Source organism: Thamnophis elegans, chromosome 4 (genome assembly GCF_009769535.1).
Source record: "Thamnophis elegans isolate rThaEle1 chromosome 4, rThaEle1.pri, whole genome shotgun sequence".
Lineage (NCBI taxonomy): Eukaryota > Metazoa > Chordata > Lepidosauria > Squamata > Colubridae > Thamnophis > Thamnophis elegans.
Window position 1 is genome coordinate 53,281,402 of NC_045544.1, and position 25,303 is coordinate 53,306,704.

At 35.9% G+C, this 25,303-nt stretch overlaps 1 protein-coding gene across 1 annotated transcript in view; it reads left to right on the forward strand.

Annotated features, from left to right (window-relative positions):
• The first annotated feature begins 1,069 nt into the window (after nucleotides 1-1,069).
• Nucleotides 1,070-25,303, forward strand: part of PCMT1 (protein-L-isoaspartate (D-aspartate) O-methyltransferase) — a 28,216-nt gene continuing 3,982 nt past the window's right edge. Inside the window, exons 1-7 of the mRNA XM_032215537.1 lie at nucleotides 1,070-2,847; nucleotides 9,434-9,538; nucleotides 14,075-14,106; nucleotides 15,859-15,963; nucleotides 16,930-17,050; nucleotides 18,014-18,099; nucleotides 18,650-18,872. Of these exons, the coding sequence (XP_032071428.1) occupies nucleotides 2,601-2,847; nucleotides 9,434-9,538; nucleotides 14,075-14,106; nucleotides 15,859-15,963; nucleotides 16,930-17,050; nucleotides 18,014-18,099; nucleotides 18,650-18,829 (876 nt within the window). The 5' untranslated portion in view covers nucleotides 1,070-2,600 and the 3' untranslated portion in view covers nucleotides 18,830-18,872. The remainder of the gene's footprint in view (nucleotides 2,848-9,433; nucleotides 9,539-14,074; nucleotides 14,107-15,858; nucleotides 15,964-16,929; nucleotides 17,051-18,013; nucleotides 18,100-18,649; nucleotides 18,873-25,303) is intronic.

Here is a 25,303-nt window from a genome sequence, read left to right on the forward strand (position 1 = left end):
TGTTAGAAAGTGCCATGAGCTATTGTAAGTTTTGCAACTGCTAGCAAACTTTGAATACCAGACTGTTTGTATGTTTATGGACTATGTTATTTGGATTATCCCTAAACTGAAAGACATTGATGACTGACTGTCTTAACCGTGTATGACTTGGACTGTTTGATGGACTCTGATACCTCTATTTCCACGAAAGTAAAAGCCTATTTAAACTGCAGTGTATCTGTATGCTGGTTTGTGTGTTCTCCAACACAACTCTCACAACACTTCGCTGAACGTACCCACTCTCCCAACGGGGAACTTACCTAACAACTGGGTAAAGGCATCTGGAGTGGTTGGTAATTAAATGTCTTTACATTTTATTTCTTCATAGCTTCACTATCATGGCAAACAGGTCTATTGGTAAACTGTAAACATTTTGCTAATTGGTGCCATTTTTAAGAAAGTATACACAGGATTGAAATACTAGAGAAACATTTTATTAGAACTCCAATAAGAACAATAATACTGCATTATGTGTTTATTTTTATTTAAAGTGACAAGTAATGTGATTTTTTTTTAAATATATGTTTTATTTCATTTTCATTTTCAATTTATACAATCACTTATATACTGTGCGATTAAAGAAACAATGAACACAACTCTTCCAAAATACAAAACCAACATAACACTTCAACCCTCCATACACCCTTTCTTTCTCCCCCTCCAACTTTCATTTCTCCCCTTCAGCATTCCCCTCCTCTACTTCCCCTCCCCCTCTAACGTTCCTTTCTCCCCCTCCCTCCATCTCACCCTCCTTCCATTCCCCTCTCACTCCCTCTCTACTCCTCCCTCTTCTTTCCCTCTACTCCTCACTTCGGTGTATTTCTGCTATTCATTAGTATATTCGATTTGTATTTTATACTAAAATTGAAAGAAAAAAAAAGGAAAATAAAAGAAAAAAAGAAGCAACAGTATACAAGTGCATTCTTGTTGTTTTGAAAATTGAAACTATGTTTCCCCCCTCCCTCCTCCCCCCCTCCCCCCTATGATCCCCCCTCCCTACCCCCCTTCAGACTTCCCAGATCCCATACCCGGCTGGATCGTGGTTCAGTTTGGAGGGAGTTGGGAGGTGTGGTGTAGACGGGAAGACAAGTAATGTGAAATTAATATCATCAGACAATACATATTTAATTCCCATGGCATGGCAAACATTAATACTAGATTTGTTACTTGTATCTCATTAGATATTCTGGTGGAGGGACTTGTATAGAAATTTTAAATATTTACAAATGAAAGACACAAGACTATTTTGAAGTATTTAAAAGCAAGTCATCCTCCAAAATTAATGACATAGCCCTCCTAACAGGACCCTTTTAAATAACAAATATAAGTATTGTTTTTGTACACAGAAAAATCTACAAAATGTTTGAAAATCATGACATCATAAAGCAGTTTGTCATTGTCAGTAAGAATACTTTGTCACTGTGCACACAACTGTATTGCTGATATTGAAGAATACTGTGTCTCACATATTCCTGTGAAATACCAAGATTGACAGCATTTCCCTTTGAGTGATTTAATTGCCCTGAATCAATTCATCAGCTTGATGATGTTATTGCAACATTCACTTCATTTTTGATCATACAAATCAGCTCTTTCTGGTTCACCATATTTATATTTTTGGCCCAGCAATAATTACACTTACGGCAACATATTCATCACCATAAAAAGCTGCTTTCAGCAGTGAATTTCAGTTGAAGCAACTTCAGCACTCAAAAATTCAGTCGTGGCACATTGCTTAAAGCATGCTTGAGTACCTGTCACAGCCTTCCAATTCACAAACAATAGCAACCCAATGTTTTTTCAAAACTACTTCTCAACAATCAAAACAAAACAACGTTTCAACATTTCTAATATGTCAGTACTACCTTTTATGGCAATTGACCACCTCGGAACCATTATTTTTCACTCAATCATTATACTATGTAAGTGGAGATCAAATAAATAAAACAGACAGGATGGGAAAGGTGATAATTCTGAGGGAAAAAATGCCTGGGTCAACATTAATTTGAGAAGCAGCTATGATCCTGCCATGAGATGCTTTTACAGCATTTCTTTGGTGTTTTACACAATCCATGTTTAGCTGACACATGTATTACATTTGCCTGTTTTGCCCACTTTGAGCCATCCACTAACACACTGGTAAACTCCACACAACACTGATCCAAGATTGCATAGTGTGAGAACAGAGCACACTGCTATTTATACAAAGCAGGTGCACTGCTTTAGTGCACATATAACACCCATGTGGATGTTTATATGCCAACAAGGAGTGTTTAATACAGCATCACACTATTTCAAGCGTTTGAAAAGCTATTTTTTAAAAATTTTCTGCCCCACTCCAAGAACCATCCCACCTCACATCCCAAGCTGCTGTTCAGTTATATACAGAATTGTCAGTCACATGCTTCCGTTTGAAGGAGACATCTTCATCCTCCTCTTCCTCCTCTTCAGTCAGCACCTCTAGTCCCTCCCTCACTGGGTCGCCAGTGTCCCCTTTATTCGGTTAGCTGCGCCTGCGCATACCGGTCGCGGTTGCCCGGCGGCGGCAGCGGCCGTTCAGAATGTCGACGGCGCCAGGAGGCGGGGGAGCAGTCCCTCCCTCCGGCGGACGCGCAGCGGCAGCCGCTGCTGCGGGAGGAGAAGAGGCGGCGCCTGTGTCGGCGCTGGAGGTTGTGTCCTTCCTGGGGAAACTCCTGTGCGCAGTCGCGGCACTGAAGGCGGCTCTCTACCTGCTCCGCAGAGTCTGTCTAACCATGGCCTGGAAGTCGGGAGGCACGAGCCACTCGGAGCTCATCCACAACCTCCGCAGTATGTGTGCGCGCCTGGCTCGGGGGAAGAAAGAAAAGAGTGGGAGGAGGCAGAGGGAGGGGCCAGGGCGCGTGCTGCCCATTCTTGAAACCCGACGCAGGCATGCAGGCACCCACCCTTAGCTCCCCGGCCGTTGCTAGGGAGTGACCGCTAGGATTCCTGTTGGCCCTCCGCGTCGCGCCCTGAGGCGGAGTTGGGGGGAGGAAGAGAAAAAAAGCCAACTGTCACTCGGCGACCTCTGGAGATTTAAAGCGGGGGTTGTGGGGGGCAGCGGCGTGAACCCTCCCGCTCGCGGCTGCTTTGCGAGGCGAGGATGGAAGGCGCAGCTGTACTCGCTTGCAGGTCGGGCGTGTCTCTTACTGCGGGGAAAGCCTGTTTGAGGGCAGTGTCCGCTTATCTTTGCTGCCAGGCCCGGCGGTGGGAGTAGCGCCCGGAGCCTTCCTCCCCACAAGCCTTGCTTTCTTGGCTCCTCTCGTGGGATTTCTTCTTCGCCTGGCGTACGGGTCTAGCGATCTTTAGGGCTGCATGGGCCGTGAAGACTGCGCATACGTAGTTTCCTGAACTCTGGTCCGCTGTTAATGCATGCCTTTTAAAAACGGAAGGGTCGTCTTTAGTCAAATTTAAGTTTCTAGTCCGTCAGGTTGCCGAGTAAGGAGGGAAAAAGTGCTTCTCGGAAAGCGTGGCCGTTGGCCCTCTCTTCTGTCACTTGTTTATTATGCAACATTTCGCTTCTTAGAGTGAGTCTTATCAGTTATTATAATGAACTTCGTTGGCTTGAGCTGCCAGCTTGTTGGGGATAAACATGTTGCACGTTGTCATATAATGAGAGCTAAACAATAGGTAGTACAACTATAATATAATTTTATCTAGGAGCTTAAACACGTCCTGTGAAATTCCTTATTGTTCAGGGCGTTTTTCAGAGAGACAGGATCATCCGAAGATGCACCTATAAAGTTCCTGTCCCTCCAGATCTGCCTTGAATAAATAGTATTTTGGTGTGATTCCTTATGAAACATTGAAGTTTATGTTTACAGGACTAAGGTAAACCCATTTGCCAATTAAGATTCTGGTTCTTCCATTCAGTAAGATATTCAGCACAAATTAATTTGGTGTAATAATATGCATTCTTGTTCATAAAATGGGGAAAAAATAATTTACAGCAAATCTGCTCTTTTCATTTGGCTTCCAATCTGGTTGTACTGTCTCATTTATGAAGATACTGTAAATGAATAGGGTAGAAATGCAGACGAAACAAGAATAGAAAGAAATTATTTGGGTGTTGTTTTATCCCATTTCTTAATTTTTTGTAAAAGAGTATAGTGCACTGAAGCCTTATGCAGTATAGTGCTTCAGGCTTGGGATTAGCACTGGGAAAGTCTTATTCATGTTTCTTGGCCCAATGTAGAAATAATTTAAAAGCCCTATGATACTAGTCAAATATAAATATTTTGCTTTCTAACATATGTAACCACCTAGATCTCACACCCTGTCTTGAAGTTGGGAAGGCTATGGTGCTTTATACTCAAATATCTGCATTTTCCACAATAGTAGTGGATATTACTTTATTTTTTACTTTTCCCCTTGGTGCTGTAGGAAATAAAAAGCTAAAAGCTCCTTTTGGTATTAATGCAATTTGCAGGGTGATCAGTTGCTAAATTGATCTTAATATTTGCTTCAGTATCTAGTGAAGTATTTGCAGTCCTCGACTTATGACCCTAATTGAGACCAGAATGTTGGTCAGTAAACAATGCGATTGTAATGTGAGAAATCATATGACCGCATTGCTTAGCAACCACAATCCCCATTGCTGCTGTTAAGCAAAATTTACCATCAGCCGAGGACTCACCCCAATCCAAACCATTCTGAACTTCAGTAAGGTAAGGGACTGCCTCCAACTCCCCCTATCTTCTTATCTCCCCCCATCTCTGCCCTTTTGAATGCTCTTGTGGGGCAACAAGCAGCTCCAGAGCCACCTCAGCCCATTCTTGCTTGCCCTCACCACCCTGTGCCCCACCCCCAGCAGAGGAGTGCAAGTAAAAATGCTATGCAATGGGGAAGCCAAAAATGGTTTCACCCAATGGGAAAACATGGGGTAGTGTTGGCTCAAGAAGCCACATATAACCAATGTAAATTGGAGAAGCTGAGCCATTGCTGCCTTTACTTTTTTTTGCAGCATGAAAAGCATTTGCCCTGGAAAACATGATGCAGGAATTCAATTCACACCTGAACCTGACTTTTTAGGGACAGGTACTTTGCCCTTGGATTGGGAGATGTGGCAATGTTGGTCTATGGGAGACTGTATTTGTCTTGCTATCAAGCCTCAGTCATACATTCATTGACTGAGAGGAGCCCATCTCTTGAACCCTTTTTGAGGTTTCTTCCAAATTGGAGGGTTATATGGTTGTGTGTGTGCGCGAAGAAAGTGTGGAACTCTGATTCCAGTTTAATTTGCCTTGTTCCTATGGATCTTCCTTTGGCAGCAGTTTTTTTTTAAGAGGGCAACCTGATGCCTGCAGACATAGACTAACCATATGGTTGGGGAAGTGGGAATGCTACTGCTTTTATCCTGGAAAAATCCAATAGGCAAATGAGGAATGCAAAGGCACAGAAAAAAGCAAGTGGCAAAACCAGATCCTAGCTTGACACAGTTCTGCTGGATTCTTTCCTTGCAATCCCTGGGTAGTTCTGATCCATGGATATAGTCAAGATGGCTTTTGGGTACTCTGTAGCTTCGAGGCTACCTGTTGCAGCCTGTAAGGCAGAATGCACAGTGGCCAAAAGGGCAGAGATAATAGGGGAAATGGGTGGCAGGAATTGCAGCACTCTTATGATTGTAGGTGTAGGCATTCTACTAATCACCCAAATTTTGATCACGTGACCATGGGACTACTGCAATGGCTGTAACTTACAGTATGAGACATAAGTTTGTTCATTGCTTTTGTAACTTTGAATGATCGTCAAATAAATGGCCTGATGTCAAGAACCATCTGTAAATACGTAAGGTTCTTGGATCAGACTCTAGCCTGATAATGGTTTGAATTTTATAAACCCACACTTCCAGTGTAAGTTTGCAAGAGTAGTAATGCAATATTGCAGATTCTCAATGGCATTTCATCTCTTAAAAACTGATTTAAGAATCTTAAATATATAGACACCCTATGATCAACTGGGTTATTGTTTCAGATATATTTTCTTACCAGATTCCTCAATTCCTTCAATAAAAATAGAGCTTCCAATATACTGCCTTCACTGGAAAGTCCTTTAAAGTTCAGGGAGATATTCAGAGATGCATCTGCCTTGGAAATAGTCAATGTTGAATTGTATAGCACAATTAAACATCAGGAGTTCGGCACAAGAATTTTTTTTGACATTTTGTATTATTTTACGAAATGTTTAATGATAATTTTATGATGTAATTTTTAAATAAAATTACCAAATTTCAATTCCATCAGCGTCAGAGGTTCTAGGTTCAGGATTTCAGATATAAGCAGTTTGAGATATGTTTGTTCAAAAAGTCTTGCCCTACTGTGTACCATTTTGCCCAGTTAAATGAATAGAATAGAATAAAAATCTATTGGCCAAGTGTGATTGGACACACAAAGAATTATATCAATTGCACATACCTTCTATGGGAATGCTGTTGACATTTTTTAGTGAATACTGTAATGAAATAATGAGCCATTTATGATTTACATCATCACTCAATTTATGAAAGCAGCTGTTCTTTGGAAAGCTAAACTGAAAAAAAAAACAGGGATAACAGATTAGATTTACTTGGCTTGATATTAATAATCTGTGTTTTTGTATATATTTTATATTGGTTTATGTAAAAGCAATATTATGTAAAAGCAAGAGCCAAGGTGGCGCAGTGGTTAAATGCAGCACTGCAGGCTACTGCTAGATCAGCAGTTCAGCGGTTCAAATCTCACCGGCTCAGGGTTGACTCAGCCTTCCATCCTTCCGAGGTGGGTAAAATGAGGACCCAGATTGTTGGGGGCAATATGCTGACTCTCTGTAAACCGCTTAGAGAGGGCTGAAAGCCCTATGAAGCGGTATATAAGTCTACTGCTAGTCTACTGCTATAATATTATTCATTTGCATTTTTTCTCCTTAATGTATTTATTTCATTTCATTGTTATTCTATATATTTGAATTTTGTTTGTTTAATAAAATAAAATTTGTATTTTCGAAATGAGCATTTGCAGCTCTCAGAATCTGAGGGCAATAGAATGCAGACTGAAACATTCTGGAGGCTGAACAGAAAAGCTGAACATATGGAGAAAACAAGAACAAGGAAATCAAATGGGCATCAAAGTAGACTATGCTGGCAAATGGAACGTACTGTATCAGAATGTTATTCTGGTACAATGGGGGCAGGCATTATGGACAGTTTAAGAAGCTAGGATCAATTATTTTTTTAGTTTGTTTTCATTCTTGTAATATTTATCTGGTTTTGTATTTATAATTATTTGGATATTTGGATATTTTATCTCACAGTAAGCTGCTCATAGTCAGCTTGAACCGCAAGATGGGTGGCAAATAAATTTATTATTATTATACAATTGTATCACAGCGGCCAGTTGTTTCGCCGGATTTGGCATTGGTTACTAGTCGGGTCCCACCCAGGGGCCTAGGACGTCGTAACGTATTTTCGTAATATGTGTGCAGATCCAAGCAGTGCGGCTTTTTGCATTTGACTGATCGTGATTTTGTCAATTTTTAACTGTTTTAAATGTGATTCCAGTGCTTTTGGAATAGCACCCAGTGTGCCAATTACCACTGAAATTACCACTGCTGGTTTCTGCCATAGTGGTTGAATTTCGATTTTTAAGTCCTGGTATTTCGCAATTTTTTCATGTTCCTTCTCGTCGACCCTGCTATCACCTGGTATTGCGATGTCTATGATTGTGACCTTGTTTTTCTCAACCAGTGTGATGTCTGGTGTATTATGCGCCAGTATTTTGTCCGTTTGTATACGGAAATCCCACAAGATCTTGACCATCTGATTTTCTGTGACTTTTTCAAGCTGATGTTGCCACCAGTTTGTTGCTGTTTTAATATTATAATTTTTGCACAAATTCCAGTGGATCATTTGTGCTACTGCATTGTGCTGCAATTTATAATCAGTCTGCGTGATTTTTTTACAGCAGCTGAGTATGTGATCAACAGTTTCATCAGCTTCTTTGCAAAGTCTGCATTTGGCATCATCAGAGGATTTTTCGATTTTGGCCTTAATGGCATTTGTGCGGATAGCTTGTTCTTGCGCAGCCAGGATTAGTGACTCTGTTTCTTTCTTTAATGTACCTGCTGTTAACCATAACCAAGTTTTTTCACTGTCCACTTTATCTTTTATTTTTTCCAGAAATTGGCCATGCAATGCTTTGTTCTGCCAACTCTCCATTCTTGATTTTATCACATCTTTTCTGTATTCTTGTTTCATCTGTTGGACCTTCAGTAGATTTTGTTCTTTACTTCGATTAATAGATGTATTTGACTTTCTTTTAAATAATCAGCCAGTGCATGTTTTTCTTCTTCAACTATTTGATTCACTTATAATAATCCTCTGCCACCTGATTTTCGGGGCAGGTATAGCCTATCAGTGTCACTACTGTTGTTGTGATAATAATAATAAATTGTAATGCTGCTGCAGAAATCTAGCAGTAACTTCTAAATAAAAGTCATTAGATCAAAAGCAAAAAGTTAAAACTAGGAAGATTTTTTAAAGTGTTATAGTGCCTTAAAGAACAAATAAATCTGTAGGTTGAAAAACTGGCAGGCATTGTTCCTCTAAATCATACATTGTTCAGAGGCCAGACACTGTGATTCCAAAGAACAAATGAAGCCATAGACCAGAAAAAACATTTCACCAACTCTTCTGCTCTGTGTTGCTCTGAAAGCAGCTGCAAACCATACCAGGTTTCTGTCAGTGTGAGGCCTTCAAATATCAGTGGCAGATTGACAACAGCAAGGAAAACAGTAACTTCTCAGAGAAGTCTGAGGGCCTCATGTGTTTGGACCATATTATTTTTCCTCATTCCAGAATAAGCAAATAAGAGCAAAGGAAGAAGCCAGCCAGCTGAGCCCCCCCCCCCCCCTTTACTCTTATGGAAGGAATGTTGATTTCTCTGTTTTTTGTACTCTAATTCATAAATGTTGATGGCATTTGTGAACTGATTTTGAAATATTTGAGTCTGAAATGTATGTGTATATGTGTGTGTATAGTATGCACACCGACATATACGTCTGTTTAAAAAAGGTAGTTTACTGCAGTATCACAGTGGCACAAACTGAAAATTCTTCTTGATTCATGATTATTTTATAAAACTTAGTTTCAAAACACCATAAGTTCCTTTTCTACATTTTGCACATAAATTGATACAAAAATAATCAATAGATTTTCTGATAGCTATATTTTTAAGAGCTATGATTATAAAAATGTAATTTGCCTAAAATCTACCAGAAGTTTCATAGGAATAAATGCATGTGTAAATATATTTTAGCATTTCATATAGTATATAAACTGAATGCAGCAGCAATTATAATAGACTTAATATTACATTTTGATTAAATTTTTCCTTTTTTTCAGAAAATGGAATAATCAAATCAGATAAAGTATTTGAAGTAATGCTTACAACAGACCGAAGCCATTATGCAAAATGCAACCCATATATGGATTCACCTCAGTCAATAGGTATAACCACATATAGTCTGTCAGATTAACTATCTAAATGTTTGATTTTCTTAAAGATTCTGAATGTGAGTCTGCTTTCTGTATGCTTCAAAAATGTATCATGGTTTTAGAAAAAGAGCAAAAAAAGCTAAAATAATCAGAGAATATACAAGAAATTAGTAATGCGGAAAAACAGCTGCAGAAGAACATAATAGAAATGTGTGGAAATTATTATTATAGTGTAGGAGTGCTGAAATGTATTTTTCCAGCCCCCAAATTAATTATTTAGGATTCATGCTTTCAGATGGTTATAAAAATTATATGAGACGCCAGATTTGTCAATGGTACTTAGTCATCATGACCAAATTCAGTCTCTGTGTTCTGAGGCAATATAGAATATAGAATAGAACAGAATTACAGATTTGGGGGTCTTCTAGTCCAACTCCCTGAATATTTCTGAATGTGTAGAACATATAGCAAATCATTATCTTCGTGTTCTGCTTTTGAATTTGAATTGTTTTCATTCATGAATGTTTTATCTGTCGCTGTTGGAAGCAAGAAGCTGTAAAAATGGATTTGTAATCTAATATTTATTAGAAACCTCTCCCACATTTATTCATATATATTGATTTGTGATGCAAATTCTATGTTCTTGGGTACCTTTTGCAAATAAGACATGAAAATATGGACTGGATTAATGTATTACAGTTAGCTATAATTTGTTTCATTGTGATTTAGTGTATATAAAGCTGTGTGGTATAAAGCTACCATATAGTGGTAACTGGGGTTTATAGTACTTGCACAGTGTGTAAATGAAGCATTTGGGGAATCAGTATAGTTAGTATAATTATTATCTAGCTGTACCTTTTCTTTAATAATCACTTTCTAATTATGATAAAAGTTATAATTTGATAATAATTTGAAGATATTTAGATTCCCAACAAAAGTGTAAGGTTTCAGTTTGGGTTTGCAATACGGAAACAAAAGGAAAAAAACGTCGTCAATATTCATGACCTAATTCAGGAACAAAACTATGTCAAGACAAGATAATGGTTGGTTCAGTGAACTTTGTAATGTTCTTAATGGCATACCAGCATACCTTAGAAAAGCTGGAGAAATTGGAGAAATTCATTTTTTTTTACTACCGGTTCTGTGGATGTGGCTTGGTGGGTGTGGCAGGGGAAGGATACTGTAAAATCTCCATTCCCATCCCACTCTGGGGCTAGCTAGAGATGGTATTTGCCAGTTCTCTGAACTAATCAACATTTCCACTACTGGGTCTCCAGAACCTGCTGAATTTCATCCCTGGCCTTTTCCCATATTCATATTTTCCATATATGGAGGTTTTTTTAAATTAAAGAACAAAAATTAGTGCTGCTCATACAGAATCAGAAACTTACAGATTTTCAAAATATTTTAACATGATTGCTTCTTCAAAATCAGGTCTTATTGGACAAATCATTTGCTGCATAAAGCAGGAAAAGTAGAATAGTTACAGAAAGATTAGAAAGAACATATATCATGGAAAAGTGATTATATGGAGGTATAAGCTGTTTTTGCTGCATGAATTAGAAGAGTGATTGTATTCCTTCATTACAATTATTGAGTGAATTATTCAACAAGCCTATGCTTGGAGTCACACATTGTGTTAAGTCAAAATGTGATTTGTTTGGCTTACTGTAATATATGAACATTGGGGTACTATTAATTTTTCACTTAAAAAAAAGTTATGTCTGTCTATCTTTTTAAAAAAGTCAAAAGTTGGCTGGGCCATAGTACCCCAATGTTCATATATTACACTAATGTGTGCGTGTGTGTGTTTGTATAAAATATATAAATCCAATATATGAATGAACTTTCATTAGTATTGGCATTTGGTAGTGGTAGATAGTTTATACATAATTTAAATTTCTTTAATGCTACAAGCATAGGCTTTCAATGGGGTGACAGATGAGGATAAATGACAACACATACATCATGATGTTTTACAAATGACAAAATGTATAATTGATGCATCAATTACTAACCAGTTACCTAATCTTTTCTGTAATAATTTGTGTAATTATGTACTTTTATTTTGATGATAGTTTGTAATAAAAGCCTAATAATAGATGTAAATATAGTTATTTTAATTTTAAATAATTGGAAAATGCTAACAAATGGCCTCAGAATTAATTAACTGTTCCATCCAGAAAAGTTGAAACTGCTTCTGTCTTTGATTTCAAATTTCTGCTAGTTTACATTTCATGTCAGTTAATTTTTTTTACAGAGTTTGATATTTTTTCTGAATGTTGCTGGCTCTTTATTGTAGAAAGCACATTTTTTTTATAAATATCAATGCTAAAATTACTAAAATTACTTTTCAGCAACCTGGATTCTTTGTCAAATATTTTTGTATACTTGCTAGGAAAATTATGCTAAAATATGAATTTTCTGTAAACTTCTGCCTCCATACCACTGACTAGAATTGGAGCAGATAGTAGAGCTGATATAATGAAGTTAGAATATTTGGGGCTGGAGACGTCATCTGTTATGAAACTGTAATTATTTCTTAGCCTAATATATGTCACCACATAGTTGTAATAATAACATGAGAGTGGGTGGAAATGCCGTATCCTTCTTTTAATTCCTGAAGAAAAGGAAATGTAATTAAATGAAAATATCCAACCGCACTCAATGTGTAGTCCTCAATAGAACTGCATCTTCATGGAAGGAAGTATGCAGTGGAGTACTTCAAGACTCTGTTTTGGGCCCAGTACTCTTCAACATCTTCATCAATGATTTGGATGAGAGAATAAATGGGGAACTCATCAAATTTGCAGATGACATCAAGCTGGCAAGAATAGCCAACACTCCAGAAGACAGGATTAAGATACAGAAGGATCTTGACAAACTTGAACATTTGGCACTATCTAATAAAATGAAATTCAATGGTGAAAAGAGTAAGGTTCTACATTTAGGCAACAAAAATGAAATGCACAGGTACAGTATAGGCGGTACCTTGCTCAACAGTAGTAACTATGAAAAGGATCTTGGAGACCTAGTGGACAACCATATAAATATGAGCCAGCAGTGTGCAGCAGCTGCCAAAAAAGCCAACACAGTTCTAGGCTGCTTAAACAGAGGGATAGAATCAAGATCACGTGAAGTGTTAATACCACTTTATAATGCCTTGGTAAGGCCACACTTGGAATACTGCATTCAGTTTTGGTCACCACGATGTAGAAAAGATGTGGAGACACTAGAAAGAGTGCAGAGAAGAGCAACAAAGATGATTAGGGGACTGGAGACTAAAACATGAAGAACCGTTGCAGGAACTGGGTGTAGAAAGAAGGACTAGGGGAGACATGATAGCAGTGTTCCAGTATCTCAGGGGTTGCCACAAAGAAGAGGGAGTCAAACTATTTTCCAAGGCATCTGAGGGTAGAACAAAAAGCATGGATGGAAACTAATCAAGGAGAGAAGCAACTTAGAACTGAGGAGAAATTTCCTGACAGTTAGAACAATTAATCATTGGAACAGCTTGCCTCCAGAAGTTGTGAATGCCCCAACACTGGAAGTCTTCAAGAAGATGTTGGATAGCCATTTGTCTGAAACGGTATAGGGTTTCCTGCCTAGGCAGGGGGTTGGACTAGAAGACCTCCAAGGTCCCTTCCAACTCTGCTAATGTATTGTATTGTATTATCTTACAGTTGTATGCATTTAACAGGGAAGAATGACATAAATTACACGTGAAACAGCAAAAAGAAAAATACGACATTTAGGCTGGAGTATTTTATGTAATGATTTCAATCAATTACACTGAATTTAGTTTTCAAACAAAGCTTATTTAAATGGAAGGCAAGTCTTTTTTAAAAAAAAACAGTCGGCATGGTTATTTCTGATCTATTTTTATCCCTAAGAAAATAAATGTTACACAATAGTTGTGGAGCTTATTAAATTAAGATCATTTCTTAAACTGCATGTAAATAATGCATAAATGTCCATTTGTATCATTTTTATTTTACCTATAGGAAATTAAAACAGAATAATAGTTACAATTGTTATTAAATCAATTCAGAAGGTTTGGTTGAAAAAAAGATCTTGATATTTTTTCCTGAGGCAATTTCCAATAAATAATGTAATTGTTAAAAATACAAGTATGCTGAAGTGGACATTGTGAATACATTTAAATAAATAATTAAAATCTGATGGTAATCAAGTAGATATAAGACAAGGAGATGAAATAAAAATAACAGCTATGGAAATAGTGTTACAAAATATTTCATTGTAGAAAGTTGAAAAAGAATGTAAGGAAAAGGATGCAGTTGACAAGAATCCATAAGCTATATTGTCATGTACATGAAGCCACTAGGAATTGAATTCGATTCTGATATTTTAGGAATATTTAGCACATATTTAACATTTCCCAATCCAAGACCATGTTCTACAATGGTTCTTATTTGTTTTTTCCTACTCATTTAGTTACATGGTAGCTGGCTGAAACACATCTGCTAGCTGAATCTTATTTACTTGAAAATGCTTGATATTACTCAAAAAAATTTCTTTGCCTTGTAGGATTTCAAGCAACAATCAGTGCTCCACACATGGTAAGTCTTCGATTCCTAACTACTGCAATTCCATACTTTAAATCTTGCATGTTCATTTTAACTGCCAATGTAATGGTTTTAAAGTAATGAAACTCTTATGTTAACCTCAAATATTGATAATTTATTGTTACAGAAGCCTCATGTTATGAGAGAGCATTTATTTAATATTGGAATGTAATGTATGTGTTAATCCTCTAAATTCCACAGGTCTATTCATTTCAGCACAAATCAAACCATTTCTGAATAGCATATTCTTTGTCCTAGTTTGGAAAGTCTTTACAAATATAGTTAGAGGAATGTGCCTTCTTGTGTAACCTGCCTACTTCTTTTTCATTATGTCATCCTGTTCTTTATTCACATTTTAATTGCCTAATATTAAAAAGATCTTGGGTGCTTCAAAGCAGACAGCATCTATTGATACCAGCCAAAGGGATTTTGCAATTTCCTCAACAAATTTTCTATAATTTAATAAAAAGAAAATAGAAAAAGCTGTAGGAAAATATTGAATGAGAAAAATAGAAGATGTCATCAGAAACTACTTGTACAATTACACGAGTGAGACAGATTGACAAAAATATAGCCTAGAAATAATATATTTTAACATTTCAGTAGTGCTTTTTAAATTGTTTTACTACTTTATACATTAATGAAATTCATGCAGTTGTTTGAGAGAAAATACAAGTAGTTCTTGGGTTATGTCCATTTATTTAAAGTTCAAAGTTACAGCAGCACTGAAAACGTACTTACATGTGGTCCTGGCACTTAAGATCATTGCAGCATTCCCATGGTTACATGATCAACATTCAGGCACCTAGTGACTGGCCTGCATTTATGACTCTCAGCAACCTGTGATCACATTCTCCTGCCTTGCACAAACTATCTTTGCTTCAACTCCCTTCATCTGCCCATCCCCCACACCCTCAATCACTTCCCTTTTGGCTGCCCTGCACAGCATGTTTCAGATGAGACCACTGTATGCTGTTGCTGCCACAACCCCCAGCTGTTCGTCTTCTCACCTCTCTGGTTGTCACACACCTTTTTCGGTCTGCTCCACTTCAACAGTCAGCCTGCTGCCAGTCAAATGGGCTCTGCACATGTTGTACATTTCTACCTCACACAAAGAAGTTTGTATACTACCCTGAAGAAAGGAAGGAGCTCTACTAGAAAGGAAAGGTGCTGGACCACAAATCTTATACACACCTTATACTTCTGCTGGCCAGGGTAATCTGCCTGCTGGGCAGTGAGGTAATGCCTTCCCCTTGGCTGCCTGGCTGCCTTGCCTTGCACAATATAGTTATCTTCTAGATATATGATTTATTGATGATTTTGGGGTTTTAAGCTTTCTTTAGAACATTTTTTTCTAGGTCTAGGTTCATTTGGCACTGGTATTTTTTAAGCTTATGGATTCAAATTGGGTAGCTCTAGATGGAAAGGGGGAAGGGGATTTTAGAAGTACTCTTTTCTTTCGGTTGGCAAACTTGTGTATTCAGAGTACCCATTTCAGATATAGTAGTAAAGCCCTGATCTTATATTTGACATATTTTTAAATTGCATTTACTTAATGAATTTTATGAGTTTGCCTTGAAATTTTAATGTAAAAACTATGATAATATTTGAGATAGCCACCTGTCTGTTTCAGTTTAAATACGGTTTTCTTTTTAGCATTTAAAATATGTTTCAATCTTTATAAAAACAGATTTAATGGTCGGCAGAATCAAAGTAAAATAGTTTTTTTTTATTCTTTTTAATTAGCATGCATATGCTCTAGAACTACTATATGAACAGTTACATGAAGGAGCCAAAGCCCTTGATGTAGGATCTGGAAGTGGTATTCTTTCTTCATGCTTTGCCCGGATGGTGAGAAATAAATCAAATGTTTTGCTTTTGTTAATCAACAGAGTAATTATTTGTTTTAATTTTTAGAGAGCTTTAGAAAACTGTTACAAGGGTTTAGTTTTTTAAATTAAGACTATTCCTTTATACTCACAAAGTGTTTTTGCACTTTGACTAGCTCTACCCAAGTTATCTGGTCTACAAAATATTTCCTTCAAGAAAATGCATAAAACTGGAATAGCTAAAACCAGCTAATTGATGTTCAAAAGTTAATCTCACCTAATAGTTTAAACTATTTGAAAGGGAAAAATCCTAAAAAATAAATAGTAAGAATAGTAAGTAATTCCAAGTAATTTATACACTAAACTGGTATCTAGTATCTCATTCAAAACATTTCAGAACTAGAAATCAAGCAGGCATTTGGGGTGCTGTGCATTGTGAGGCATGCAATATCTGTTCATCTCCTGTGACAGTAATCTCTAGACTTGGAAACTACAACTACTATGTTTCTCTGAAAATAAGACAGGGTCTTATTTTCTTTTGACCCCCAAAATAAGTGCTTGGCCTTATTTTCAGGGAGGTCTTACTATTTTTGAGGTGCAGGAGGCAGTGAGCATGCTCACCTCATGGCTGCTGCTGTATTGCAATATTTTCAGGGAGGGCTTATTTTCAGGGGAGGGCTTATTTTAGCACATGTGCTCAAAAGCCCGATTGGGTTTATTATCCAGGGAGGTCTTATTTTGGGGAAAACAGGGTAGCAACATTTATTTTTAGTAATAATTTCAAATGTTTAATTTTACATAGTCTTTCTTTTGTTTGTTTTCTAGTAAGAATATAAGAACTGTTACTTTTATTGATTGAAACCAATTGGTACCCTTATTACATCTTTTCAGTGGCATCTGTATGGGGGCAAGGATGGCTGGCAAGGATATACGTAACTGGCAACATATTTTACCTCTATCAATAATAATCCTTTTGATTTTGTTTCAGGTTGGTCCCAAAGGACAAGTTGTAGGAATTGATCATATCAAAGAATTAGTTGATGATTCAATAAATAACGTCAAAAAGGATGACCCTCTATTGCTGTCTTCAGGAAGAGTGAAACTAATTGGTAAGTACTAGAAAATATTACAATGAAATAAATATAGATTACATTGCATAGTGTAGCATTTAAATTTTGTGTTAATAAATTAGGTTACATTCTCTTGTTCTTTATTTTTTTAATTAAATAAATTTATATAACTACTTGATCAAAAAGATTCAGGATGGCATATAGATAAAAAACCAAAACATAGGAATGTTGATATTTTTTTTTCAAAAAAAGCAAAAATGGTCTCACACAAGGCAATTACATAAATTGAAAACAGCCAGAATAATCAGTGAAAATAACACATCCTGACTAAAGGAGAAGAGGAACAGCTAGGGGCCATCTGAATTTTGCTGGAAATGCTCTTCTTTAAGTCAGACATAGCAACAAAGAGAAAACTGTTTTCCCAAATGACATTATTTAAACAATGAGACCCTGCTTTTTACCATAGCAGAAGATATCCCAAAGATTGTGGAGTTAAACAGCATTTTTTTGAAAAAAAACAACAACAACAAACTATTAGCAAACAATCATTATGAACTTCTGTGGCCTCCAAATCTGACATATCTTGCAGGGCACTTGAAATCTCTCTTTTTCCACAAAGATTTAGTTAATAGGTGCTTGAACAAGGTTGTTTATTCCTTCTGGCTAGTGTTGTGAACTAAAACGGACAAGGACAGCAGTTATAGATTGTAAATTGTGTTTATCGATGAAACCTATCCATATAATCCTAGGAAAGTGCATTATGTTAGAAATATTTATAACATGCTATTCTCCAACCTTAATCATTTACACTATGAATTCTAGTTGGTAATACTATCAAAAATTAAATGATGATTTTTTTATTACATTTGAAGTTTCATGTCAATTAATTTTGATATTTCATAAAAATGTTTAATCCTTTAAGTAGAAATTTAGTACTTTGACCATTAATATTAAATTCTTTATTATTTTTATTATAAATTCTTAATATTATTTTTCTTTCAGTGGGGGATGGAAGATTGGGATATCCAGAAGAAGCTCCATATGATGCTATTCATGTTGGAGCTGCGGCACCTGTTGTACCACAAGCAGTAAGTAATACACTTGTGTGTGTGTGTGTGTGTGTGTGTGTGTTTGTATTTGTGAGAGATAGGTGTACTTTGCACCAAATCTCTTAAGTAAAGAGGGTTAAGAATTAGCTTACACATGGTTTAAATATGTTTTAATTGATTTCTTAATAGCATAAATATATTGCAGAGATGGAAATTTAATTAAATATACTAAACTTATTAAATCTGGAATTTGAGGCTATAATATGTTTGAGTTTTAAAAAGCTTTTAGCAGCCCCAGCTCAAATTCCATTCATTTTTATATAGGTTCATGAAGATGAAGGTTCTACAAATTGATTTCTACTTCCTACTTCCTTTCCTTTTTAATTTCCCCAAATTTATATTTCAACTATGATGGAGTAAAGAATAGAAAGAGGTTGAATTGTTCTTCTAATCTTAATAGGGCTGAAACTATTTCAGTCAATTTTTCAGTACAGTAATTATTGCAGTAGGAGTTATTGTTTTTCAGTTCTATATATTGCAAGACTGTTGATTTTGTACATTGTGGTATTAATAATATTTTTATTTATAGCTTATAGATCAATTAAAACCTGGTGGAAGATTAATATTACCCGTTGGGCCTGCTGGAGGAAACCAGATGTTGGAACAATATGATAAGCTAGAAGATGGCAGTGTCAAAATGAAACCTCTGATGGGAGTGATATATGTGCCTTTAACAGATAAGGAGAAGCAGTGGTCCAGGTGGAAGTGATTTTCAGTTCGACTTTCTCCTTCCATATACTTGCATATACAAGGTGAAACTCTCTTGATTCTTAAGAGGGTAGCTTGTCACTGCATCATTTGTTATCACTACTGCTTTGTTCTTGATTATGCATTTGAAGTTTTGCATTGCTGCATAACCATGCAGGTTTTTTTAATGTGCAACATTAAAAGGTAAAAAAAAAAAGAATTGCATGAATTGCATGTTATTTCAATATAATCTATTTTTAAATATTCTGTAGTATAAACTAAATAATAATCTCCATTGCTTAAAAGTATTCCCTAAATTCAAAGCTCTTTTTTCTTCTTAGGTCTGGTTTCAACAGAATAAAATGTAAAATGGACTTTGGTAATCTCAGTAGGTTCAGAAAATAATTTATTTCCCAGTCATTAAAAAATGAAACACAGCTCATAAATCTAGAGGAAACAACAGAAATGATACCTTCTAATTTCAACTAAGCTGTTTTGGAGAAGCATGTTATGCTTACAAAAACTGCTGAGCCAAATTCTTTATATTTGCATGTATCAAAATATTTCTTTTAAGTGTGATAAATATTGTGTGGTCTTCTTCAAGCTGACAGATTGTTCTTCCTTTTTAACTATGTTTTTTTAAATAACTCAGATGATTTATCCAAGCTTGCTAATTACCCAGTAATACAAAGCAGACATAAGTATAGTCAGCATAAAACACTTGTCAGTTATTCGTTTATAAATAAGTAAACCAGCAATCTCACTTTGTTACTGGCCTAGAAATGATATAATATTGATTTTTTACTAGTTGTAAGCACCTGTGCTTAATTAATTATTATTCTATGCATAAAATATATCCATATCCTATGCTTGAGGCTACAACACAGAGTTGAGGAGAATCCTGTGACAATAGTGGAAGATGACTAATATGGGATTGCATTCCATCCTCATGTGTATTGGTCCTTCCATGCTTTTATATCTAGTGCAGGCTTGTAGGATATTATTTATTTCAAAGCTTAGGATTTGCCTAATATATTTTCATAACCAATTACTTTGAAGTATATTTTTCTTATTGTTGCTATAATTAATTTTCTGTATGGTGGGGGAAGGGGCAAGCCTATACATATCTATTTTTGGTAACACAAGTGCTTCACTTCGTTATAAATAAATATTGGTAACAGATGGTGCTTTCATTCATCCTTCTGCTCTCAGTTACATATCTGCTTATAATATCACAACTGGTCTTAGACAGGAATAGGCATTTTTGAAATATTCTATTGTAACTTGGAACAGTAGCTAATGGGGAAATATGGAAAAGAGGAAAAAAGCAAATCTCTCACTCTAGTAAATTATAAGGAAGATTGCTGTCTAATCTCTTATACACAAAATTATTGCTTTATTTTATGGAATTATGAAAGTAGCTAAATAAAGCTTTTTTTTAAAAAAAAGTTTTTTTAATTTTAATTGAACAAAAACACAAAAAAAGAATCATCCTTCATTACATCTTGTAGAAAACGTGTTGATTGGTTACAGGTAACTTTCGTGCATTTCTTCCACAGTTATTACTTATAATTCATATTACATTATACACTTTAAATCAAAATCTTTGTATATCTTACTATCAATGTATCACAATTCTCATTTGACTACAATTATTTGAACATGTTTTACCTCAAATCATTCATACGTAAAGACACAACCACAAAATGGCATTCATTTCAAAAAATCCTCCAATAACATTACACCTTTATGACATCTTTTAAGTAAAAGTCAATTAATAAAGTTTTTAAACCTTTCCCTCCCTTTTTCCCCCCAACTCACTGTTTAGAATTTATATCCAAGTTACTTTTGCCAATACCATAGCATGTATATATTGTTAAACAATGTCCATTGACATTTCCTTATTATTATAATTGGCTAAAATCATTTACTATTTATGTCCCATCTCCTCTCGTCAGACCCCCCCCCCCCCAAAAAAACCTTAGACCTTTATAACAAGATCTAAATAAAAAATTGTTAATAAAATGTATAGGTCTTTTTCCCAAGTCACAATTTGCAATTTATATCCAAATTTCTTTTACTAGTTTGCCAGTACATGTATATATCATTAAGCTGTATCCATTATCATTTCATTAATGTTATTATAGTTAATTATTTGTTAACAAATAAACATTTATTAACAATCTAAAACAATCTAAGAGTTACTAAATTCCTACTTATTAATCACCAAAATCAACTAATTTTTTATTATCAACTTTCATTGTTAACCTGTATCTTTCCAGTTACAAAACAGTCTTATCACTCTTGCCAATTGTGGTGTCAGTCTTCTTTTTATCTCCTTTATAAGGTTTTTATAGATTTCTCTCCGTACTTTGTTGCTTGAAGGATCTCTCAAGTAATCTTGTTGCCCACCAGCTGCTACTAAAATTAACTTGTCTTTGGTTGTCAATCTTGCTTCTGAAAAAAATCCTCTTAAGTCCATCATCATTACCATTTTTTTTCTTCTGTATCCTGGAATCTGGGGTAGAGCTCCAATTCGTCGAATTCCCTTTTCCATATTCCCTTCTTTCCACTTTCACCCAGATTTGCTCCATTAATAAATTCATCTATTGTCTTATCTTTATCTTCTATATCTTCATTCTCCCCTTTAATTTTGGGGGCTCCAACCCCATCAACTTTTGCTGTGAGGAAGACCAGTCTGAACTTCCTGAACTTCTTCTCAATTCTCCCATATCCTCCCAATAGATTTTGAATTCCAGCCAAGATATTTTGGAATTTTAAGGTTTCCTCACCTGAATATTGATCCATGTTTCCAAAATAGAAGAAAGAAAGAAAAAAAAGTAATAGCCACTGCCACTCTAGCCTTCCAGGCCTCTTTTATTTTTTTTATTTTAGATTGACTTGAACACAAGTTATTTTATGCTCTTCAAAGGAGAAGGGTTCTTTTTACCCCCCTTTCTTTCCCCTGCCAAAATAGTTTTCAAAGGCACCTGAGAAAACAATTCATGCCCTTGACTCTTTATCAGTTTCTGTGAACAAGTTGCAAACTCTGCAGGTACTAAATCAGTGAAATCAAAGAAGAGAAGAGATACGTTGTTTCAAAAACCCTAGCCTCTGAGTGGCAGTGTGCTACTTTTCACTTTCTAATATTTATCTCTGGCTTATAGGAAACAAAGTTCTTTAGATTTCTTTTAGTGAAATTTAATAACAAGTAGTAGGAAGAATTGTTAAAATAAGAAGGAAGGTTTTAATCCAGAAGACAAAAAATAAAGCAACAAAAAACAGAAGAAAAAAAATCAATTAGTTATTTTGCTTAAGGATCTAATTTGGCTTTAAAGAAAATTTTCTTTGGGCAATCTTTTGCAAAATAGAAAAAAATACCTCACCAGATGGACTCACTTTCTCTTTTCACTTCCTTCCTTCTGGAGCGTCCCGATTTCATCAGCCTGGGGGCTGCCTGTTTACCGCTGGCTTGAAGCGCTTTCCTTGGGTCGATCAGGGACTTGCAATGTCCCTGAGACCAGCAAAGCTTCGTCTTCCTGATCAACGTCTCTACGGGATGGTTTGGGTCTCAATGGACCGTCCGGCGGCAAAAGTGTCAATGGTGGTATCGGAGTATCGAGACCGCATGTTGTGACATCGTGACGTGGCTCCTCCTCCTCCCAAAGCTTTTCTGAGTCATGCAATAGAGATATCTCATTTCCAGGAAAACTTGAGCCAGAATCCTTTTAGCTTATTGAAGACTAACAGAAAGTCCAGGTTTGAAATTAAGTACCAAAATGTTCATAGATAAGCATCTGATGATGATTGAATTATAAAAATACTGCACCATCCATTAATTCAAATATTGTTTAAAGAACTTGGAAACCAACCAAGTAGAAGAAAACTTCTTTACAGAACATCAGTTTATACTATGGAAGAAAAAAACTATCAACCAAGGAAGTGAAGAAAATAGCTTAGCTTTACTATAATATTTCATGAACATATTTTATTATAGCATGGGTAAACTAGTTAGTAGATTGCTTCTATTTCTCTTAATTTTCATTAACAAACTTCCTGCCGTGTATCAGCTCAAAGCTTTGTCAGAAGACCTATTAGGTTTGGATTAGTCTGCATAGTAATTTCTCTAATATTCTAGTTTAGGGTGGGTAATCTGATGACATTCAGGTATTCTGGGCTGTATTTCCCAAAAGGCCAGCTAGAAAAGCTGAGGGAAGATACTATGAAAATATAATTGTAGCCCAAAACACAGAGATATTAAGATTGCCTTTACCTATCCTGCTTCGATGATATATTTCATTAGTCATCAAATAGTTTGGAATAACTTCACAAACTTGAAACATACATTTTTTATTAGATTCAGCATAAACTTTTAAACATTTTAATTGAACCTCAGCAAAGAAAATTTGGAAAAAAATGTATCTTGTTTTCAGCTTCTGAATTATACATTGCTTGTGCAAAGTAAAATTTAAAACTATTGTGTACAGTATGTGGTGACTAAAAAAATACTAATTAGTATAGAATCAGGGCTGCAAGTTACAACCTCAAATCCATAATCCTTCATGCTGCTCTTGTTTTATCTTTCCCTTATTGTTTTTTTCTGTGATAGCATTCGTCATCATTATGTTGCATGTATCTCTGTCTGCTTCTTTCCTTTTTGTCCTATAATTTGAATCTGGAATTTCCACTTATTCCATAATTTATGCTGCCCTTTTCATTGCACCTCCATCTGTGTTTATAATAAATGGCTATGAATTATACTTTAGCCATATGAAAGCTCTTAATTCATAGCTGAAATTTAAGGGTCCTAGGGTAAGAATCTTATGCAATTTTGAGAAATTAAAATCGTAATTTTATGCTCCTTTTCCTTGGAGTGAGTACTATCAGATTCTGTGTATTTGATGCAGTATTTGCTCCCACTTATGAAAAGGTTTTATTTTTGCTTTGGGCACTTGATGCTTTCTGAATGTCTTTTGTAAAATATAATCAGAAGTGAATTTTGATGCTTTGGGGAAGAAGATCAGCAAAGGATGTATCTTTTTGTCAGTGATCCACTGCTTCTAGTGGATAGAAGGGTCCTTTCATTTGTCAGACCACAAAGTCTGTGGATTCAGCCCTTTGGGATTTACTGCTGAGTAGATTCAGATGTAAATTGAATTATTGTTTTTTTGAATTTTCAATATTATACCAGACTATTCCTTTTGACAGTGGCAGATTTTGACAACTGACTTTCAATATTATTTCTAAATTAGAAAATTGCCCTAAATCTCATATTATTACTGAGATTTATGTCTTGAGAGAGAGGTATTTTCAAAATATTAGGCTTAAAACTTTTTATTTTGGCAATATATAGTATATGTACTTATCCAATGGTGTGAACTACTCAAAAAATTGTGATCCTAGTTTATGTGAATTTGGGAAAGACAAAAAAAATTTTGGAAGTTGGAAGGCACCATATTTTTCGGAGTATAAGACACACCAGAGTATAAGACGCAGCAAGGTTTTAAAGAGGAAAATAAAAAAGTGTTTGTGCACTCTGCAAACCTCCCAAAAACGGCCCGTTCCCCCCCCCCCCAAAAAAAAGGCATGAATAGCCTTTAGGGAGCTTGCAGAGAGCTCCTGTGGGGTGCCCCCCCAAAACGAGCAAAAAGGGCCCATTTTTTGTTTAAAAAGGGGCATGGATAGCCTCTAGGAAGCTTATAGAGTGCTCCTGGGGGCTGGGTTTTTTTTTTAATTGAGCAAAAAACGTGCCTTTTTTTGCTCATTTCTGCGTTCCCAGCCCCCAGGAGCTCTCTAAAAGCTTCCTACAAGCTATGCATGGCCATTTTGGTGAAGGGGGTGGGGTTTCGGGAGGCAAAAAATGCTCTATTCAGTGTATAAGACGCACCCAGATTTTCAGCCTCTTTTTTGAGGGGAAAAAGGTGGGTCTTATACTCAGAAAAATACGGTAGTTGGCATGGAATCTGCAGCAAATATAAATATCTGTCTACTGAATATAATTTTGTTCCATATGTACTGCATTGGGCAAATTCCAGAATTGAATTAGACCTCATGCAAAAGCATGGACAGCATTCCTGCACTTCATTGATAAAAGTTGACTTCATTTTTCAATCTTTTGTAAAACAGTAATGGTTTAGGATTTTGTTTTCTCATCTTTCATGTCCATTCAATTATCTCCTTTGTTTCGGTTTTGCATGTTCTAGTCTGTATTAGTGTACTGTACTTGCAAGTATATGCATTTTGGATTGTGGAATGTATTGGGTGTGGATGCATATGTGTATGTATCAGTTATGCACACACATGCCTCTCTGTACCAATCGCTTCCATGGGTTGTTTTATATATTTGGTATTGGGGTCTAAACTGCGCAGTCATATATTTAATTTATATTTTGAAAAGTCTTAAAGGCAGCAATAGTAGAAAATCAAGTAAAGGTTTTTGGTCACTATTCCATTTTTTATTGTAAATAGCAGAGATGGGTTGCTGCTGGTTTGGATC